Source organism: Podarcis pityusensis (genome assembly GCF_964106645.2).
Source record: "Podarcis pityusensis genome assembly, chromosome: 2".
Taxonomy (NCBI): Eukaryota; Metazoa; Chordata; class Lepidosauria; order Squamata; family Lacertidae; genus Podarcis; species Podarcis pityusensis.
Window position 1 is genome coordinate 113,621,860 of NC_138029.1, and position 20,435 is coordinate 113,642,294.

Here is a 20,435-nt window from a genome sequence, read left to right on the forward strand (position 1 = left end):
ACCTCCCCACAGTCTTCTCCCTCTGACCGCTCATCATCGTCTCACCCCTAATCCCCAGGCTCTGAGCCTCCTTCCCAAGCTGGGACCTGCAACTATTACCTCACAGCCAACCAGTCTGTGACATCCAAGGAGAAATACTAGGATTGCTGTAGCAATCTCCTTAGCGGCATGTTTATTTCCACCCTGAAATCACACCTTGCAAAATGGGTCTGGTGAAAACATAGGTGCATTAGTTAAATAAAACCCAATAATGTTAACATGATTCTACTTGGATTCAGATAGGAATAAAGTGGGAATGTCTATATTTAAAAGAAAAGGGCTCCGACCATCCAATTGTCATTAGAGACCAGTTTCCTTTCTGATTCACGTGAAGGAAAGAAGTAATCAGGGAATGAATGCTGCAGGCATGTATATTGATTTTATTAATGCCGTGCTATGAAAAATGTACTAATATTAGAAACCATCTTTACATCACACCATCAGATGCTCCTTTTTATTCAGATCTGGCCTCAGGACAATAATGTAGCACTTGGGGATGAAGATGCAACCCAGTAACCCCGAACTGGAGGCCAGGATAGAGAAGACCTGCACGGCTACCATATATTTCCCCTTGGTGCTCAGGTAGGCTGGCACAAAGGACACCCAAACACTGCAAAACACCAGCATGCTGAAGGTGATCAGCTGGGCTTCGTTGAAGGCCCCAGGCAGCTTCCTGGCTAGGAAAGCCACCGTGAAGCAGACGGCCGCCAGAAAGCCCATGTAGCCAAGGGCAGAAGAAAACATGGCAACAGAGCCTTCGTTACATTGCAGAATGATCTGCCCAGGCTGGGAGTGCATGTCGGGGTCTGGGAAGGGGGGAGACATTCCCAGCCAGACCATGCAGATGCCCCCTTGGACACTGGAAAAAGACAAGACAAGGCAGTTGGCCAAGCTCTTGCCCAGCCATTTCCTCATCTGGCTCCCTGGCTTTGTGGCCATAAACGCCACCACCACAGTGATGGTCTTTGCCAACAGGGAAGACACGGCCACAGAGAAGATGATGCTGAAGGCAGTTTGTCGGAGAAGGCAGGTCCACTTCTGGGGCCGACCGATGAATAAGAAGGAGGACAAGAAGGAGAGCAGGAGGGAGACGAGGAGCAAGTAGGTGAGGTCCCGGTTGTTGGCCTTGACTATTGGTGTGTCAAAGTGTTTAATGAAGATTCCCAAAAGAAAACCAGCAGTGAGGGACAAAAGCAGGGCAAAAGAAGCTAGGAGGATCCCCAGAGGTTCTTCATAGGACAAGAAATGTATAATCTTGGGGATACACTGATCTCTGTGTAGATTGGAATTCTGATCATCTGGACATTTGTTGCAATGCTTTGCATCTGAAAAACACAAGAGTGACTTCAGTGTTGCAAATATAAATACTATTGCCATGATATTCCATAGTCTACTACATAAAGGTAAAGGGTAAAGGGACCCAGTAGTGACAGACTCTGGGGTTGCATGCTCATCTCGCTTTACTGGCCGAGGGACCCACAGCGCCACCCGTATTATTCTGTGATTCTTATCTGATTACTGTATTTTGGGTTGTAGGTTTGCCATGAAGCAATTTTGGGCTAAAGTCTGGGGTCAGAATAAAAGTATTAAGGGCCAGCATAATCCATTGAACTCCTTTAATAGGGGAAGACCTCCCCCATAGGTACCAATGCCTGGAATTTGAATGAGATTTTGAACTCTGAAAAAGTGACTCACTCTTTTCAATATCCTTTCCTTTTAGGGTAATTTACCTTCCTGAATTGAGATTGTCCTTTCCATACATTGAACACAATCATAGCAGCAGACTGGCTGTCCTTCCTTAATCGCCTTGGCATATCCTGGATGACAGCTTTTGGTACACCTTGACAGAGGCATGTTCTAACCAAAATGAGACAAAAGGGGGAAGGGGGAGAAGACCAGGTAACTACCAACCAGTGAGCTTGACATAGATACACGGAAAGGTCCTGGAGCAGGTAATGAAACCGTCTGTCTCTGAGCACTTAGAAAAGGATGCTGTGATTACTAAGACCCAGAATGGGTTTCTAAAAAACAAGTCATGCCAGATGAATCTCATTTCTTTTTTTGATAGAGTTACAAGCTTGGTGGATTAGGGGAATGCTGTGGACATAGTCTATCTTGATTTCAATAAAGCTTTTGACATATCCTCCATTATATTTTTGAAGACATGCTGGTAAAATGTGGGCTGGATAAAGTAACTGTTAGGTGGATTTGTAGCTGGTTGACTGACTGAACCCAACGAGTGCTCATTAATGGTTCCTTGTCTTCCTGGACAAACGCGACAAGTGGGATGCTATAGGGTTCTGTTCTGGGCTCATTGTTGTTCAACAAGTGTAGCGTTCTACACTTGGGCAGTAATAAGCAGCTGCACAAATATAAGATGGAGGACACCTGGCTTACCAGTATTATGTGTGAAAAGGATCTAGGGGTCTTAGTAGACTACATGCTTAATATGAGTCTACACTGTGATGCTGCAACAAAAAAAAGCTAATGTGATTCTAGGCTTCATCAAGAGAAGTATAGTATTTAGAGCTAGGGAAGGAATAGAACCAGTGCTTTTTTTCTAGAAAAATATGTGCCTGTACTCACCATTAAGTTGTTAAAGTAAGTACCTGTAATAAGAATAGGGGTTGCTCGTGCGTAAGTTGCCGCCACTCCTGGCTAGGTTGCCTGGTTAAACCTTTCCTGTCCGGACAGCCCTTCACTTCATGGCTGTCTCAGTCGCTAGCAGAATCCGTCAGTGGGCGTCTCTTAAACCTTTTCCAGCATAAAAGCTGTTTGACGCCAAGTCTCCTCCTACTCTCCCTGCGCGGAAGTCTTCTGCGCAGGGAGGGTGTGGGTAGCGGAGGACCCGTGCTCTCCCCGCTGGTCTCCGGCGAGGAGTCCTGGAGCCCCCTCGCCGATTCCCCCATCTGCCCCCCTTTATCCCTGGTGTTACGCTGATTTCCTTCCCCACCTGATGAGCTGCCTCTCTCCCTGCTGGGCCCTTCTCCAGCATCACTTGGGAGCCTAGCCTCCGCCTCTGGCTCTGATGTCAGTTCCCTGACAGTACCACACTTTTTAACCAGAGAGGGGGGGAGAGAGATATATATATATGCCGGTACTGCGTACCCTTGAGTACCCCCTGAGAAAACAAACGCTGAAAAGGACCACTCTATTCTGCCTTGCTCGGACCACAGCTGGAGTACTGTGTCCAGTTCTGGGTACCACAATTTAATAAGGATATTCACCAATTGGAATGTATGCAACCAAGATGATCAAGGGCCTGGAAACCAAACCTTGTGAGTAACGATTGAAGGAGTTGGGTATGCTTAGCCAGGAAAAGAGGAGAAAGAGAGGAGATATGAGAGCCATCTTCAGCTATCTCAAGGGCTGTCACATGGATAATAATAATAATAATAATAATAATAATAATAATTTATTATTTATACCCCGCTCATCTGGCTGGGTTTCCCCAGACACTCTGGGCGACTTCCAACAAAATATTAAAATACAGTGGTCTGCTAAACGTTAAAAGCTTCCCTAAACAGGGCTGCCTTCAGATGTCTTCTAAAAGTCTGGTAGTTGTTCTTCTCTTTGATTAGGACTTGAACCAATGGATTCATGTCACAAGAAAGCAGATTGCGACCAAACTTCATTAAGGACTTTCTGATGATAAGAGCTGTTGGACAGACTCCCATTAGAGGTTGTGGACTCTCCTTCCTTGAAGGTTTTCAAGCAGAGATTGAAAGGCCATCTGTCATGGATGGTTTAGCTGCGATTCCCACAGTGGGTTGGGCTAAATAATCCTTGAGGTCCCTTCCAACCTTACAGTTCTATGATTATACGATTCTAAAGCATCAAGCAAAATACATTAAGGTTTGTGGATATGAGTCATATAGGGGAATTAGGATTGCAGCATATGCTATGGAAGTGTGAATTTGCTCCTGACTTGCCAGGACCATAGGACTGCCTGGTCTGAGCTAAAAGAGAGAGTAAGGTGAAACTGATTATTTCCCCTACCTGTTTGAACCATCTGGGCCACACAATGGCATTCTGGTCAATGGCAAACTTGATTTTCTCTGGAGATGCTGATCTCTCTACACTCCCAACTTTCAACCCAACAACAGAATTATTGGAAAACGCCACCCAGTTGACAATGTCAAAGTCAGCTACCAGCTCCCCATTCTCATCCCAATAAGCTCCGTTCATGGAAAAGTTGTAAATGTGGAGGTTTCTTAGGAAAGAGTGTAGCTAAAATGGTACAGGAAAACACACACATGATTAGGAAATGAGGAACAAAGTTGCGTACGTGAGCCTTGCTCACTTGGAACTCCAATTTCCAGTGGTGAAGTCCCTCAAAGACTCAGTTGTGGCAGTGGCTATTATTTGGAGGTGAAGTGTGTCTATTTCTGGTTCTTCTTTAGACTCATTAATGAAAGCAAGTTTGGTGTAATAATTATGGTGTTGGTATAGGATTAGGAAGACCAGAGTTCAAATTCCAGCTCTGCCATGAAGCTCACTGGGTGACCTCAGGTCAGTCACCACCTTGCAGTCAGGATACAATGGGGGGGGGGGGGAGAGCCATGTGCTCCTTTTTGGTCTCCTCAGAGGAAAAGTGTGACACAAATGTAGCCATAAATCAAATACAAGCTTCATTTTGCATCCTGATTAGGCAGTTGGGAGCAATGTACGCATTGCTCCGCTCTGTTTTAAAAAGTGTGCTTCAGCCAGGCAATTTTATTTTGGAGTAAAAAGCAGCTGTGGGGTCTCGATCTGCAACATGCTCTTGATCCGGATCAGGGCCACTTTAGTTTCCCATCAAACGCCATGCCCCCTCAGGTGTTATTTACTCCAATAGTACAACTGCTGGCAGCTCTTTCATGGCCGCTAGCTAGATTTGCCTCCACAGTTGGGGCCAGCAATGCCTTTTTACCTTTACAAGTTGTATATATGTAAAGGGGGGGGGAGGAAGCTGCCCTCAACCACAGACCCCGCTCCCTTGCATGTTAGTACTAATCCAACAGGGGGATTACAAAATAAACAAAATCAGCACATCTGTGTCTCAAAAAAAGCAAAGCCCATTTCAAATTAAAAACAGCCCACTTTGCAAAATTCAGAATTAAGCAACCTCGTAATAAATCCGTCATGGTGTTCCCTTGCGCCAGAAGCAGTTTAGTTTTGCTGGCCACATGACCCGGAAAGCTGTCTGTGGACAAACACCGGCTCCGTCGGCCTGAAAGCGAGATGAGCTCCGCAACCCCATGGTCGCCTTTGACTGGACGTAACCGTCCAGGGGTCCTTTAGCTTTTTACCTTTACAAGTTGTATACAGTGGTACCTCTGGTTACGTACTTAATTTGTTCTGGAGGTCCGTTCTTAACGTGAAACTGTTCTTAACTTGAAGCACCACTTTAGCTAATGGGGCCTCCCACTGCTGCCTTCCAATTTCTGTTCTCATCCTGAAGCAAAGTTCTTAACCTGAGGTATTATTTCTGGGTTAGCGGGGTCTGTAACCTGAAGCGTATGTAACCCGAGGTACCACTGTATATGTAAAGGGGGCAGGTGGGAAGCTGCCCTCGACAACAGACCTCAGAAGTGAGTTTGAAACATCACTTCTGTGCCCACCCTGGATATTTCCCCAACTGGAATTTAATTGCAGTGGTACCTCGGGTTACAGATGCTTCAGGTTACAGACACTTCAGGTTACAGACTCCGCTAACCCAGAAATAGTACCTTGGGTTAAGAACTTTGCTTCAGGATGAGAACAGAAATCACATGGCGGCAGCACGGCGGCAGCGGGAGGCCCCATTAGCTAAAGTTAAGGTTAAGAACAGTTTCAGGTTAAGAACGGACCTCCAGAACAAATTAAGTTCTTAACCCGAGGTACCACTGTACTGACTTAACGTTCAAGAATGAGTAGCTGTGAGAGAAAGGATCATGCCTGCCACGGTTGTGGTCTTTGAAGGTCCATCTTGCCCCTTCCCACCGTTGCCTTCTGGCTTGGCTTGGATAAGTATACAGCAGTCAGGACACTTGCCAAGGTTTGGATAGTGTTGTAAATACTGTAGCTGTCTTGAGACAGGATTCTCTCGATTAGGTCTTGTGGCAGGTTCCCCAGTTTACCTCTCTTTCTACATCTTCTCCGGACTCGCTCAGAATTCTTTGACACGGAACATCTAAATTCCATCCTCGCAAACCGATGGATTTCAAGGTCGTGTGGGTCAAATGTTTCATATTTTGCCCTCTTTTTCGTCTGGACTAAGAAGGACAAGGTCGCAGGGACACGCTGGGGATCATATTGAGATGCTTCACTCATACTGAGATCCTGCAAAGCTGTCATGACCCAAACTTTCCCCATCGTTTTAAGTTTCTTTTCAATGTTTATAACAAATGCCATTAGAATTAAAGTAGATTGAAACTCTGCATGGTAGACAACTACACTGATTTGTTGCTGCATGGAAAATGAAACCAGGTGCTTTACATTATAGTAAGTCACAGTTTCTGCGATGCTTTCTGAGAAGGCCACACAAATATCATTCTTTGTGACAGCAGCTGTGAAGGTCTTCACAAACCTTTCTCCATTGTCATTGTCTGAAGCAATGAGACCGATCCACGTCCATTTGAAATGCAGGAGCAATTTGACCATAGCCAGGTGAGGAGGTTCTTGTTTTGGGACCATCCGATAGAGGAAGGGGAGCTGAGTTTTATCAGCAGATGCACAACTAGCAAAACCAAAGCTGACCTGGAAGAGAAAGGAAGAGTTTGGTTTTTTCGTTTGTTTTCAGCACAAATATGTATTAACCTAAACAGATTAATAACTAGGAAAATATTCGTCATTACGATTGGTTGAGAGGCCAAATTTATTTATTTATTTTTAGTTAAAAGATTTATTACCTGCTTTTTGAGCAGATGTCCCACACAACAGTTCACTATGTCAGCTAAATGCACAAAGCGAAATACAGTGGTACCTCAGGTTACATACGCTTCAGGTTACAAACTCCGCTAACCCAGAAATAGTGCTTCAGGTTAAGAATTTGCTTCAGGATGAGAACAGAAATCGTGCTCCGGCGGTGCGGCGGCAGCAGGAGCCCCCATTAGCTAAAGTGGTGCTTCAGGTTAAGAACAGTTTCAGGTTAAGTACGGACCTCCGGAACAAATTAAGTACTTAACCTGAGGTACCACTGTACAGCATGGAACCATTTCAAAGATGCACTTAGAACAACAACAGTGACGCTGAACAGGGACACAGAAAATAAAATAAAGCATCAGTTATGAAAATTTGCCCAGGTTATGATCCCAATGTATACTACAACTGAAAGGCTGCAGTCACGAAATTAAAAGACGCCTGCTTCTTGGGAGAAAAGCAATGACAAACCTAGACAGCATCTTAAAAAGTAGAGACATCACCTTCCCAACAAAGGTCCGTATAGTAAAAGCTATGGTTTTCCCAGTAGTGATGTATGGAAGTGAGAGCTGAACCATAAAGAAGGCTGATCGCTGAAGAATTGATGCTTTTGAATTATGGTGCTGGAGGAGATTCTTGAGAGTCCCATGGACTGCAAGAAGATCAAACCGATCCATTCTTAAGGAAATCAGCCCTGAGTGCTCACTGGAAGGACAGATTGTGAAGCTGAGGCTCCAAGACTTTGGCCACCTCATGAGAAGAGAAGACTCCCGGGAAAAGACCCTGATGTTGGGAAAGATGGAGGGCACAAGGAGAAGGGGACGACAGAGGATGAGATGGTTGGATGGTGTTCTTGAAGCTACCAGCATGAGTTTGATCAAACTGCGGGAGGCAGTGGAGGACAGAAGTGCCTGGCGTGCTTTGGTCCATGGGGTCACGAAGAGTCGGACACGACTAAACCACTAAACAACAACAACAAATTTCTTCACGGCCTGCTTAAAGACTACGTGAGGCGTGGGTCCTCCTTCACCTTAGGAAGTGCTGAATGCAGTAAATATATTCCTGTGGCACAATGGGTCAATGCATCTGGCTGTTAACACAGAGGTTTGGTGGTTCAAGTCTACCCAGGGATGCCTGTGGGCAGGATTCCTGCAATGTTGGACTAGATGACCCTTGGGGTCCCTTCCAACTCTACAATTCTGTGATATCTATGAATCCTCAGAAAGGCCCTATTATGAGTGTCCACTAGCCTAATTGTATTCACCTGTGTAGGCTCCATTGCTGCCAGCTCCTAGGGGCCCTGAGCCCTTTGGGGGCCTCCAATAAAATATTTGAAGGCCCCCCAGGTTGATGCACACCCCACAAATGCCCCAAGTGTCTCTCCTTGCCGTCAGCTTGGAGCAGCCAAGAGGTTCCTGCCACTTGGCTCCACGGTTGGCAGCAACAGAGCTGCCATTTCCTCGAGGGGAAGGGAGGGCTGGGGCAAGGGGAGTTTCTGCTCTGCCTCTGTTGCTGCAAAAGGGAAGCGTAAGTGAAATCAGGGAAGTTAGGGAGTATATAAGTACAGTGATTTAAGTTACTGAAATGGGGAGTGCCTAAATGCACTGCTGTGTGCTTGATTCTGGAATGTTCCGCAGCAAGTGTGATTGGTTAACTCTGGTCACATGGGAGGCATCTTATGACGTTTTCTTTTGTGCGTGAGTGAGTTGACCTTAATGGCTGCATCTCCACAAACGCCTAAGAGGAGACAGGGTTAGGTAACTGGAGTGCTAACGTTTCTGTGTGAATGTGTACACGACAGAAAGAAGAAGTACAGAAGTTGACGGTTTTAACTTTCAACTGGTTTCAGGCAATGTATTGACACATCGCTCAGGCCTTGATACGGTATTATGTTGTTTAAAATGATCAACAAAGCGATATGGAGAAGTTTGGTTTGAAAAGTACAGTAACTGAAAGCATGCATGGCTCGGAAGTATATTGAAGGATGTAAGTAGTTGGAGCCGTCTTCAGTGTTTGAAAAACTACTTCCTTTGCAATATTTGTAATAAGGCTATATATGTGATGTGACATCTGATTTATCTTTTTGCCAAATAATGTTATTTAATCTCTTGAGAGGAGATGTAGTCCAAGGAATTGGGCCGCTGAACACAAAGTCAAAATCAAAGAGTTTACAGAAAGTTTATAAGAGGCAAACTGGCTTTTCACCATCTAATGCTTAGGTACCGTATTTTTCGCTCCAAAAGACGTACCAGACCATAAGGCGCACCTAGTTTTGGGAGGAGGAAAACAAGAAAAAATTATTCTGAATCCCAGAAGCCAGAGCAGCAAGAGGGATCTGGCTTCTGGGATACCGTGTGGCTGTTCTGGCTTCTGGGATAACTGCGCCAAGCCTCTTCAGGGCAGCGGGATGAAGGCTCCCCCTGCCCGAAGAGGCTGCTTATGGCTAAGGCAGAAGCCAAGACAGGCACGTCGCTGAAGGGGCGCTGCGCAGTTCTCCCTCTCTGAGAGGGAGAACTGTGCAGCGCCCCTTCAGAGAAGCTGGAGAAGGAACAGAAGGAGACCCTTCTGTTCCTCCTCCGGCTTCCAGGACAGGCGCATCGCTGTGAAGCCGGAAGAGGAACAGAAGGAATCCCTTCTGTTCCTCCTCCGGCTTCGCATGACAGGTGAGTTGCTGAAGGGGCGCTGCGCAGTTCTCTCTCTCTGCGCAGCGCCCCTTCAGCGAAGCTGGAGAAGGAACAGAAGGGGCTCCGTTCCTCCTCCCGCTTCGCTGAAGGGGCGCTGCACAGCTCTACGTCTCTGTGCAGCGCCATTTGCTCCATAAGATGCACCCACACTTCCCCTTACTTTTTAGGAGGAAAAAAGTGCGTCCATGGAGCGAAAAATACGGTAGTTCTTAAAGTGATCATGGGGTGGAAACAGTGCCAAGGAGCTTGATGGAATGACTGCTGCGAGGTGACAGTTGCGGAAAAACGCCAAAGGCAGCTCTGAGCAACAGTGAGAGAATAACCCTCCTTCCTTCCTTTCTCTTTCTGCTCTGCAGCCTGGTGGGAAAATTGGCATTTGCTCAGTACCACGTATGTCTATTTCCAGATTGGTTAATTTTTAAAACGTTTCAATCTAAGCCCTGATGTTCCAGCCATAGTTTCATTTGAAGTCACACTGCATTGTGCGCCTTCAGACATAATTCTACACGCATATTTCTCTCGTTGCTTTTCTGCATTCTGACTGCTAATGCAGAAGAAGTGTATTAGGGATGCTGCCAACAACATTTGGGTGTGTGTGTGTATATTCTAGGCAAAACACTCCGGACCTTGTTTTCTCAACTGGGCAGGAAGAGGGTGATTTTAAAGTGGGGAGTACAGAGTACCAACTTATGGGTCTGGGAAAGCCCGGACAAAAAGATGCATTTTTACATACAGTCTGATGCAACCGGTGGAGAGAAACTGTAATACGGAAATTGGCTCTGCCCCCAACCCACCCACATGCCCCCAATTCATACCTGTGGGATTTTATAAATGCTCAGAATGGTTGAAATCAGGTTGGAAATAGCAGAGTCGCCTCCTTCTAGAACGGCCAGTTGCGTATTCCGTTTTTCACAGATGTAGTTTGGAACATTCTTCTGCCCACCAGACAGCAGGTCTAGCACAGCTTCATAAGTCGTTATTTCATGAAAATAGTTCTCATAGAGGTTGTAGCCCAGAGTGATGTTGGGTAGGAGCCTGGGGTTCCTACTGATCTCGTGAATGGCAAACAAGAAGGGCAGGATGTGCCAGTACCTTCGATCGTATACTCTGCAGCAAAATAGATGACATGAGATTTCCATCCTCTAGTCAATAAATGTGTGTTAAATTGTCTGCATATAATATACACACACACACACATACACACCTGCAGATATGCATTGATAACCAGTAGAAATATTTGGATTTTGTTGTGAGGACTCTACTGATGCTACCTCTGAATCCCAGGAATTGACAGTTTTGATTTTATTAGTGCCCCCATTTATTGTTCATGGTTTCATGTAATTCTTTTTCGAAGCACCCTTGGGATTTTAGGATTAACAGCACGGCAGGATAACAAGGGAGAAGTACAGTAGGAACTGTATGTCTAGAATCATGCACCGTATTTCCTCAGAAACATTGTACTGAGTGGGAAAACCATCATTATACAGAGTCCATTTTGTTGGGAAAATGCCTGGGAAGGCCACCACCTTCCCCAAGACACTGGGGCATCTCTCTGGTGGTCACCCTCTGGCTGTAAATCTTCCTCAGTCCAGAGAGACCGGTTATAAGCGACCCCTCCCTACTCAGAGGAGCACGCTCGTCTTCTGGCATCTCATAGCAGAAGAAAGAGTCAATCGCAGTGGCATAGCGTGGGGGGTGCAGGGGGGGCCGGGCGCACCGGGCGCAACATCTGGGGGTTAGGGTTAGGGGGCGCAAATCCATGGGTTAGGGGGCACAAATTACTTGCCTTGCCCCGGGTGCTGACAACCCACGCTACGCCACTGGTCAATCGCAGTTCTAAAACTACTTTAATAACAGTCTATATACAAAGAATCCATCAGCATGTCTGTGCTCTCTCAGCACCAGTACAGAACAACATAACACGCAGAAGTGAAACTAAACTCTCCAACAATACTCCAACAGTACTGAGACTTCCTGTCTCACACTCTCAGACACTCACATGATATAAACAACATAGAACTACTACTGAGCAGCTTGGGTGGATAAAAATCCTAACACATTTTGGTATAGTGGTTAGGGCTGAACTAGTTAGACTCAGGTTCAGATCCCACTCAGCCATGGGTTACATATGCTTCAGGTTACAGACTCTGCTAACCCAGAAATATTACCTCGGGCTAAGAACTTTGCTTCAGGATGAGAACAGAAATCGTGCAGCAGCAGCGCGGCAGCAGCAGCGGGAGGAGGCCCCATGAGCTAAAGTGGTGCTTCAGGTTAAGAACAGTTTCAGGTTAAGAACGGACCTCCAGAAGGAATTAAGTTCTTAACCTGAGGTACCACTGTAGTTGGAAAATGCTGCTCTCAAGCAAGCCCTCCAGCCAGCAGCACAAGGAACTGTCTGTCTTTCAGTATCAAATGAGGTGTTATAATGATAATTTCACTATTGAGCTAGCTTCAGATCTGGGAAGTTGCTTTTAAAATCTTGCTGGAGATTACTTCATCTATAGATTGAGGTGGCTGAAATTACAGTTGAAAACACTTGCAAAATCTCCTGTATATTTAATAAGGTTCACTGCATGGCAGTGTTCAAAACTCCCATTGTTCTAGGCATTTTGCGACAGGGAATTTCATTAGTGTGAGCAGTTTCTGAGCTCTGGGCACAGTGCAGCGCCTAAGGTTTCAGATTAAAACTGCAGAGTGGAAGGAAAGGAGGATCTTTTTCTGCCTCCCCACTTCCAGTTTCTCTCTGAAGACTGGAGAAGAGACCCTCTTAAAAACATTAGTGGCGTGGGCAGGGGAAGGACTAGACCCTGTGAAAAATGAATGGAATATTTTAGCTGCAATTCATTCATTTTCCGCTCTGTATTCTTGTTATAAAAATGTGCGCCTAGACATTCTGTTGTTGCACCCATAACCTAGGTTTAAGGTGCCATTTCCCCTAGCTTTCATATCTCATTTTCTAACACTGTTGCTAACACTGCTAACTCCACTATTCCAAATCACTCAAGGGTTTTTGTTTTGCTGTTTCTACAATACAATTAGGGATGTGGGTTGCACTGTGGGTTAAACCACTGTGCCGCTTGGGCTTGCCGATCAGAAGGTCGGTGGTTCAAATCCCCGTGACGGGGTGAGCTCCCGTTGCTCGGTCCCAGCTCCTGCCAACCTAGCAGTTCAAAAGCACATCAAAGTGCAAGTAGATAAATAGATACCACTCTGGCGGGAAGGTAAACAGCGTTTCCGTGTGCTGCTCTGGTTTCGCCAGAAGCGGCTTAGTCATGCTGGCCACATGACCCAGAAATACTGTCTGCGGAAGTGGACAAACTCCGACTCCCTCAGCCTTTAAAGCGAGATGAGCGCCGCAACCCCAGAGTCGTTCGCGACTGGACTTAGTTGTCAGGGGTACTTTTACCTTTACGATACAATACAATTAATTCTTGAGTTGTGAATTCACCATACATTCCCTCTTTTAAAAAGCAGAGGACAATGTTTAATATCACATTGGAGCCAGTGGCATTTTCTAAACAGCAGCAGCAGCACCTTAGAGCACATCCAGCCACACTGAGTAGCCCATTGGGCAGCTACGCTACAAACCGTGGGGAAGCAGTGGCTGGTGTTTCCTGGCTAGGCTGCGACATGAGAGATGCCTGGCTGTGCACTACATTCCTCTGTGCACCCAGGAAATATGATTTCCCTGGTACCAAGCAAGGACAAGTTTGAGCTACGGTGTATTTGGAAAGACACCAGAAAAATGGGAGAGGATGAAATCTCAGTTGAGAGAAGCAGTAGTAAATTTGTATCTACAGAATAACGTACATTTCCAAAGCGTTAGAAGGAGGCGCGAAGAAATCATGCAACTGGGGTATAAAAGTGCCTGTAGATAAGATACCAGTTATGCGGTGGTCTCCCGGCTTATAATAATTAATTGCATCTTTTCGATCACTTATCACACCGAATTGGCATTTCCCCTTCAGCGTTGCACAGGACGAATGGGGCAGCAACAACAACAGCAAAAGAATTAGGGAGAGGAGTGCCATCATTTCACTGTCTGCTGCTGCTGCATTCCTTTCTGCCCTGGCTGCTCTCAGCTGCAGATCTTAATCCAGATGGGAGTCCAGCTGTGGCTTCAGAATCACAGAATCAGACTCTTGGAGAGTTGGAAGGGACCCTAGAGTCATCTAGTCCAACCCCATGCAATGCAGGAATCGCAGCTAAAGCATCCACGACAGAGGGCCATCCAACCTCCAAAGAAGGAGAGGCCACCACCTCTCGTGGGAATCTGTTCCACTGCTGAACAGCTCTTAAGGGGCTAATATTAAACCTCACCTCCGCGTGGTCCCTGTCTGCCCTGAATCTGAGACCAGGCTCTCGGTGGCCCAGGAGATATTTATGCACCAACCTTTTCACAGTGGGTATGCAAGCTTATTGCATGTTGTTCTTGCTTCTGGCATTTTTGTTACTAGTTTCAAAACCAGTCTTTGGAACACTCCCCAGAGCTTTTCAAAATAATAATTAATAATAATTAGAATGGTTTTGATAATAATTAGGGACAGAGTACACATCAGCATCCTCGATTCTCCCTGCGGCTCCATGTGCAGGTGTATATCAGGAGAAATTACCATAGAATCATAGAGTTTGAAGGGACCCCAAGGGAATCTGGTTCAACTCCCTGCTATGCAGGAAAAGCCTTCCCAATGGGGGTTCATGCACTGTCCTGTTTCATGGCTCAAACCTCTGAGGTTGGAAGGGAGAAAATTCCTTCAAAGCTCCAGCAGAAAAACAGTCGCATAAGTTTATGAACATATCAATCTGCCTGGTATGGATCCAAAGCATTGGTTTCTTTAGCCCAAAGTTGTCTTTATCTTTCTAGAATCCCAGATCAACTTTCCTAGTCCTGTTACTTTTGATGCACATGGAGACCTATAAGCTCAGCTAACTAGCCAGGCTAGAGGCCTTGTGCCTTATCTTGTGCTAGGAGCAGCTTTAGTCCCAAGGTTGTAAACGACTGTCATTGTCCAGTTCACGGGCAATCAAAGTCCCAGCTAGGGACGTCAGGACCAGGGGCGAGATGGTGGGGTGGGAGCAGGAACAGGAGGCCAGAAGCCAGGAAGCCAAGGGTCCAAGGGTCAGGAAGCAAGGAGTTACAAAGTCAAGGGTCCGAGGATCAAGAAGCAAGGGGTCATGAAGTCTAGGGTCAAGGAACCAATTGCAGCAAGGCAGGAACATGTTGCTGTGGCAAAGAGCCGAAGGGAAAATGCTGACCTTATATCCCTTTCCGGCTCTTGCGACCAGGTGCTGTGAGTTACCAATTGGCCTCACCTGTGCGGCCGCGCCTTGGCTCTTCAGAACAAACTTAGGAAGGCCCCAGTCCTGCAGAGTCCTGTTGGTCACAGGGCCTGGCTCCTGCACGCACACCTGACAACAACATTCCTAAGGGTCTACATTTGAAAGGAGAAGTGCATTGCTGTTCTGAGATGTACCTTCAAATGTGCAAACACCCTCAAGATAAACCTATTTAGGGAAAGGAATGCAAAGAGACCATGTGTAGCGGGGGCTTCTTAGAGAGAGAGTCCTTTGTTTCCTTGCCTAATGAATAGGTAATGAAGGAAAGACCATACATGGTACAATTAGTATTGTGTTGTAACTTTAGATTGGAGGAAGGTTATGCATATGTATTGCTTTAACAGATAACAGCTATGTATAGTAGCAGACCCCACCCTTTTGGGCTTGCTCAGCTTTTAGAGAGTGATCCTAAAGGTAAAGGTAAAGGGACCCCTGACCATTAGGTCCAGTCGTGACCGACTCTGGGGTTGCGGCGCTCATCTCCCTTTATTGGCCGAGGGAGCCGGCATACAGCTTCCGGGTCATGTGGCCAGCATGACTAAGCCACTTCTGGCGAACCAGAGCAGCACACAGAAATGCCGTTTACCTTCCCACCGGAGCGGTACCTATATATCTACTTGCACTTTAACGTGCTTTCGAACTGCTAGGTTGGCAGGAGCAGGGACTGAGCAACGGGAGCTCACTCCGTCGCGGGGATTCGAACCGCCGACCTTCTGATCGGCAAGTCCTAGGCTCAGTGGTTTAACCCACAGTGCCACCCGCATCTCAGAGAGTGATCCTACTGAGCCTTTATTGCTAGCAATAAACACCTTTTGTTTTCTCACCGCCACATGGAGATTTCCTTCAGCCTCAAAGGTTAATTTTGCTACACTTTAAATGATTTTGTAGAAAAGGAAATAATACTTGGCATTGCAATGGAAGGGCCATAAAAAGCTTCCCTATACAGGGCTGCCTTCAGATGTTCCCTAAATGTTATATAAATACTCATCTCGTTAGCATCTGACAGGAGAGCGTTCCACACTTCTTGCAGTGTGGGCCAAGGCCATTTAAGGCGTTAAAGGTCAGCACCAACGCTTTGAATTGTACACGGAAACGTATTGGAAGCCAATGTAGGTCTTTTGGAACTGGTGTAATGGTCATGTGACAAAGGTATTTGAGAGCGGAAACAGTAAAGGAGTCGAGAAATGTTGTGAAATGCTGAAAAGCTGCAGAATCATTTAGCAATCTGAATCACGGTGACTCATCTTGAGGATGACTTACTCTCTGTACTGTATAAGCATTGTATCTGCTTGCAGGCAGACTCAGTGTCTGTGAGTCAGTCAGTGTGTGTGTTCTGTGAAGCCTGTGCTCAAGGGAGACTCTGTGTGACTCAGTAACTCTGTGTCTGCTCTGAAGATAGTTGAATCTTCTGTTCATTATGCTGTTATTTGAAAACAAGTTATTTTAACTCAGTAAATTTTTTTAAATTTACACTGTGTGTCAGTAATGTGCTCTTGGCAGCCACTCATAGTCATCAGTCTAGCTGCCGCATTCTGGATTAGTTGTAGTTTCCGAGTCATTTTCAAGGCCCTACAGGAGATAACCAACGCATGTACCACTCTGGTGAGACGGTGCGCAGGCAGGTTGGGTGTCAGCCAGTGTACCAGATGGAGCTGGTAGACAGTCACCCTGGACACAGAATATTAGATTGGCATATCGGGAAATGAACAATCAATTCACATTCATGGGTTTTATTATTGCAGTGCTATGCCAAAAAAGACTAGATTTTTTAATGTTAAACCATCAGATGCTCCTTTTTATTCAGATCTGGCCTCAGGACAATAATGTAGCACTTGGGGATGAAGATGCAACCCAGTAACCCCGAACTGGAGGCCAAGATAGAGAAGACCTGCACGGCTACCATATATTTCCCCTTGGTGCTCAGGTAGGCTGGCACAAAGGATACCCAAACACTGCAAAACACCAGCATGCTGAAGGTGATCAGCTGGGCTTCGTTGAAGGCCCCAGGCAGCTTCCTGGCTAGGAAAGCCACCGTGAAGCAGACGGCCGCCAGAAAGCCCATGTAGCCAAGGGCAGAAGAAAACATGGCAACAGAGCCTTCGTTACATTGCAGAATGATCTGCCCAGGCTGGGAGTGCATGTCGGAGTCTGGGAAGGGGGGAGACATTCCCAGCCAGATCATGCAGATGCCCCCTTGGACACTGGAAAAAGACAAGACCAGGCAGTTGGCCAAGCTCTTGCCCAGCCATTTCCTCATCTGGCTCCCTGGCTTTGTGGCCATAAACGCCACCACCACCGTGATAGTCTTTGCCAACAGGGAAGACACGGCCACGAAGAAGATGATGCTGAAGGCAGTTTGTCGGAGAAGGCAGGTCCACCTCCTTCTTATTTAAGGAGGACAAGAAGGAGAGCAGGAGGGAGACGAGGAGCAAGTAGGTGAGGTCCCAGTTGTTGGCCTTGACTATTGGTGTGTCAAAGTGTTTAATGAAGATTCCCAAAAGAAGTCCAGCAGTGAGGGACAAAAGCAGGGCAAAAGAAGCTAGGAGGATCCGCAGAGGTTCTTCATAGGACAAATAATGTATAGTCTTGGGGATACACTGATCTCTGTGTAGATTGGAATTCTGATCATCTGGACATTTGTTGCAATGCTTTGCATCTGAAAAACACAAGAGTGACCTCAGTGTTGCCAATATAAATATTATAGCCATGACATTCCATAATCTACTACATACCAACTATATTATTCTGTGATTCTTATCTGATTACTGTATTTTGGGTTCTAGGTTTTTGGAATGTGAAGGAGATTAGTACTATGAAAAGGCAACACCCTCTTTTAAATATCCTTTCAGGGACATTTACCTTCCTGAATGGAGATTGTTCCTTCCATGCATTCAACACAACCATAGCAGCAAATTGATTTTCCCTCCTTAATGGCCTTGGCATATCCTGGACGACAGTTTTCGGTACACCTTGAAAGAGGCACGTTCTAGCCAAAATGAGAAAAAGCATCAAGCAGAAGATGTTAGGATTTTGTGGATAGGAGCCACAGAGTGCAGCTAGTATTGAATCATACAATGTGGTTAGAACTGCAGCATAAGATATGCAGGTGTAAGTTGGCTGCCAACAGGCCAAGTTAATAGTATTGCTTGGTCAGAGATATCTAAGAGAATAAGATGTGATTAATTATTTGACCCACCTGATTGAACCATCTGGGCCACACAATGACATTTCTGTCAATGGCAAACTTGATTTTCTCTGGAGATGCTGATCTCTCTACACTCCCAACTTTCAACCCAACAAGGGACTTATTGGGAAACGCCACCCAGTTGACAATGTCAAAGTCAGCTGCCAGCTCCCCATTCTCATCCCAATAAGCTCCGTCCACGGAAAAATTGTAAAGGTGGAGATTTCTTAGGAAAGAGTGGAGCTAAAATGGTACAGGAAAACACACACACAATTAGCAAACGAGGAACAAAGTAGCGTACATGAGCCTTGCCCACTTGGAACTCTAGTCTCCCAAGGTGCAGTCCCGGAGACTCAGGTGGCACTCTTATTTGGGAAATAGCAGAGCTAGAGTCGTTAATCTATTGCATGTTAAAATTGGAGTCATGAATGAAAGCCAGTGTGGTTATAACGTTGTGGTAGGATCAGGGTGTGTTGTCCTATTCCAGAATCACTTAAAAGGGTGAGGCTCTGGGAATTTGACAAAACGGGTTTGCCTCGATTATGGGTTCAGAACATCCCCACCAACCCCCCCCCCCGAATATGTCCTCAAATTAGAATTTAATTTCTGACTCACGGTTCAGTGGTGAGAATGTTCCAGAGAAATGATCATACCTTCCATGGTTGTATTCTTTCAAGGTCCATCTTGCCGCTTCCCACCATGGCCCTCTTCCCACCGCTTCCCACCATGGCCCACCATAGAATCAGATTAAGAGGCTAATCGCAACTGATGGGCAAATATGACCTCTCAGTGACTGAGATTAAAGAACTCCCCTTATATTTACAGGAAAATATTTTTAAACGAACCGTAAGCGCAGTGGCAACTAAAAACGATCTAAACTCTATGTGCACATCTACATGCGCCCCATTGTATTTTAAACTTAGAGAGGTCAATGAACACATATCTTATTTTAATGAATTGACTTTTGCACAGCTTCGAAAAGCTTTTACAGAGCTACGACTAAATACAATAAGCTCTGCTTATAGAGATGGGAGACATAGAGGCATACCAAAAAACGAACGTGTTTGCATTAGGGGATGTTCTGAAGTAGAGGACCTTATGCATTATATCTTGCACTGTCCGTTATATAATGATGCAAGAAATAGATTTTTGGTACCTATAATGACAGGGTCCCCTGGCCAGAACCCCCTTGATATGATGTTATATCTCCTTGCAGACACAGATAAGTATGTGACCTGGCGGGTAGCACTTTTTGCAACTGCTGCTGGGAAAATTAGAGCAAATTATATAGCCAAGGTAGCCATTAACTGTAAAGGAGATGAATTTATTTGATCCTATCTATCTACCTCAGGCTATGCTCTATCTTTGTCACCAAACTCTGAGTATAAATTGCACACTGTATTAATTGATATTGTTTTTAACATTAGTGACCATGTGATGAGTTTAGCTTATGAATTTTATTGTTTAATGTTTTTATTTGTACATTGGGGTACTTTTATAGCTTTGTTTAGAGTACGTAATGTTTTAATAATATAAATGTTTTAAGTCTTTTTTTACCAATTCGGTATATTTTCTTTTAATTGTCAAATAATTCTGTGTACATTGCGGCAGCCTTTGGCTATGTGCAATAAAACTGACTGAGACTGAGACTGAATCAGGAATGGCAGCCCGTGTGGCTATGATGTTCTACTAGGATCAGGGTGTGTCGTCCCATTCCAGAATGGAAGAACAGTCCAAATCAGGGCACTCAGGATTTCGAGGTCTTAGGAGACACACACAGGTGTGCCAAGGGAATATGAGAATCATTTCACTTCAAAATGTAGCCAGCCACCCCGTGGTATTTGGGCGCCCCTCCACCTCCTGCTGCTCCTGCTCTCTGGCCCCCTGGACTCTTGCCCCAAATACAAGGTGTCACGGTAAGTAATAAAGTATCTCCTGTTAGGTTAAAAGGAGATGGTGCCAGGAGCCTGGCCAGTGTTCATCTCCCAATTTTAAATTGGTTACGTCCAATTAAATGATCACTTACAAGGGTGAGACACTGGGAACTTACCAAAATGGGTTTGCCTCAATTGTGGGTTCCAAACATCCCCACCAACCCCAACTTGAATATGTCCTCAAATTAGAATTTAATTTCTGACTCACAGTTCAGTGGTGAGAATGTGCCAGAGAAACGACCATACCTGCCACGGTTGTGGTCTTTGAAGGTCCATCTTGCCGCTTCCCACCACGGCCCTCTGGCTTGGTTTGGATGAGTAGACAGCGCTCAGGACACTTGCCATGGCCTGGAGAGTGTTGTAAATACTGTAGCT

At 45.7% G+C, this 20,435-nt stretch overlaps 1 protein-coding gene across 1 annotated transcript; it reads right to left on the reverse strand.

Annotated features, from left to right (window-relative positions):
* Positions 1-471: 471 nt before the first annotated feature.
* LOC308465257 (vomeronasal type-2 receptor 26-like) lies at positions 472-17,223 on the reverse strand (the record flags this gene model as incomplete). The annotated part of the gene is made up of 4 exons (XM_080985005.1): positions 472-1,364; positions 1,770-1,896; positions 4,039-4,269; positions 16,975-17,223. The coding sequence occupies 4 exons, from the start codon at positions 17,221-17,223 to the stop codon at positions 472-474; spliced, it is 1,500 nt and encodes a 499-aa protein (XP_080841131.1).
* Positions 17,224-20,435: the final 3,212 nt, after the last annotated feature.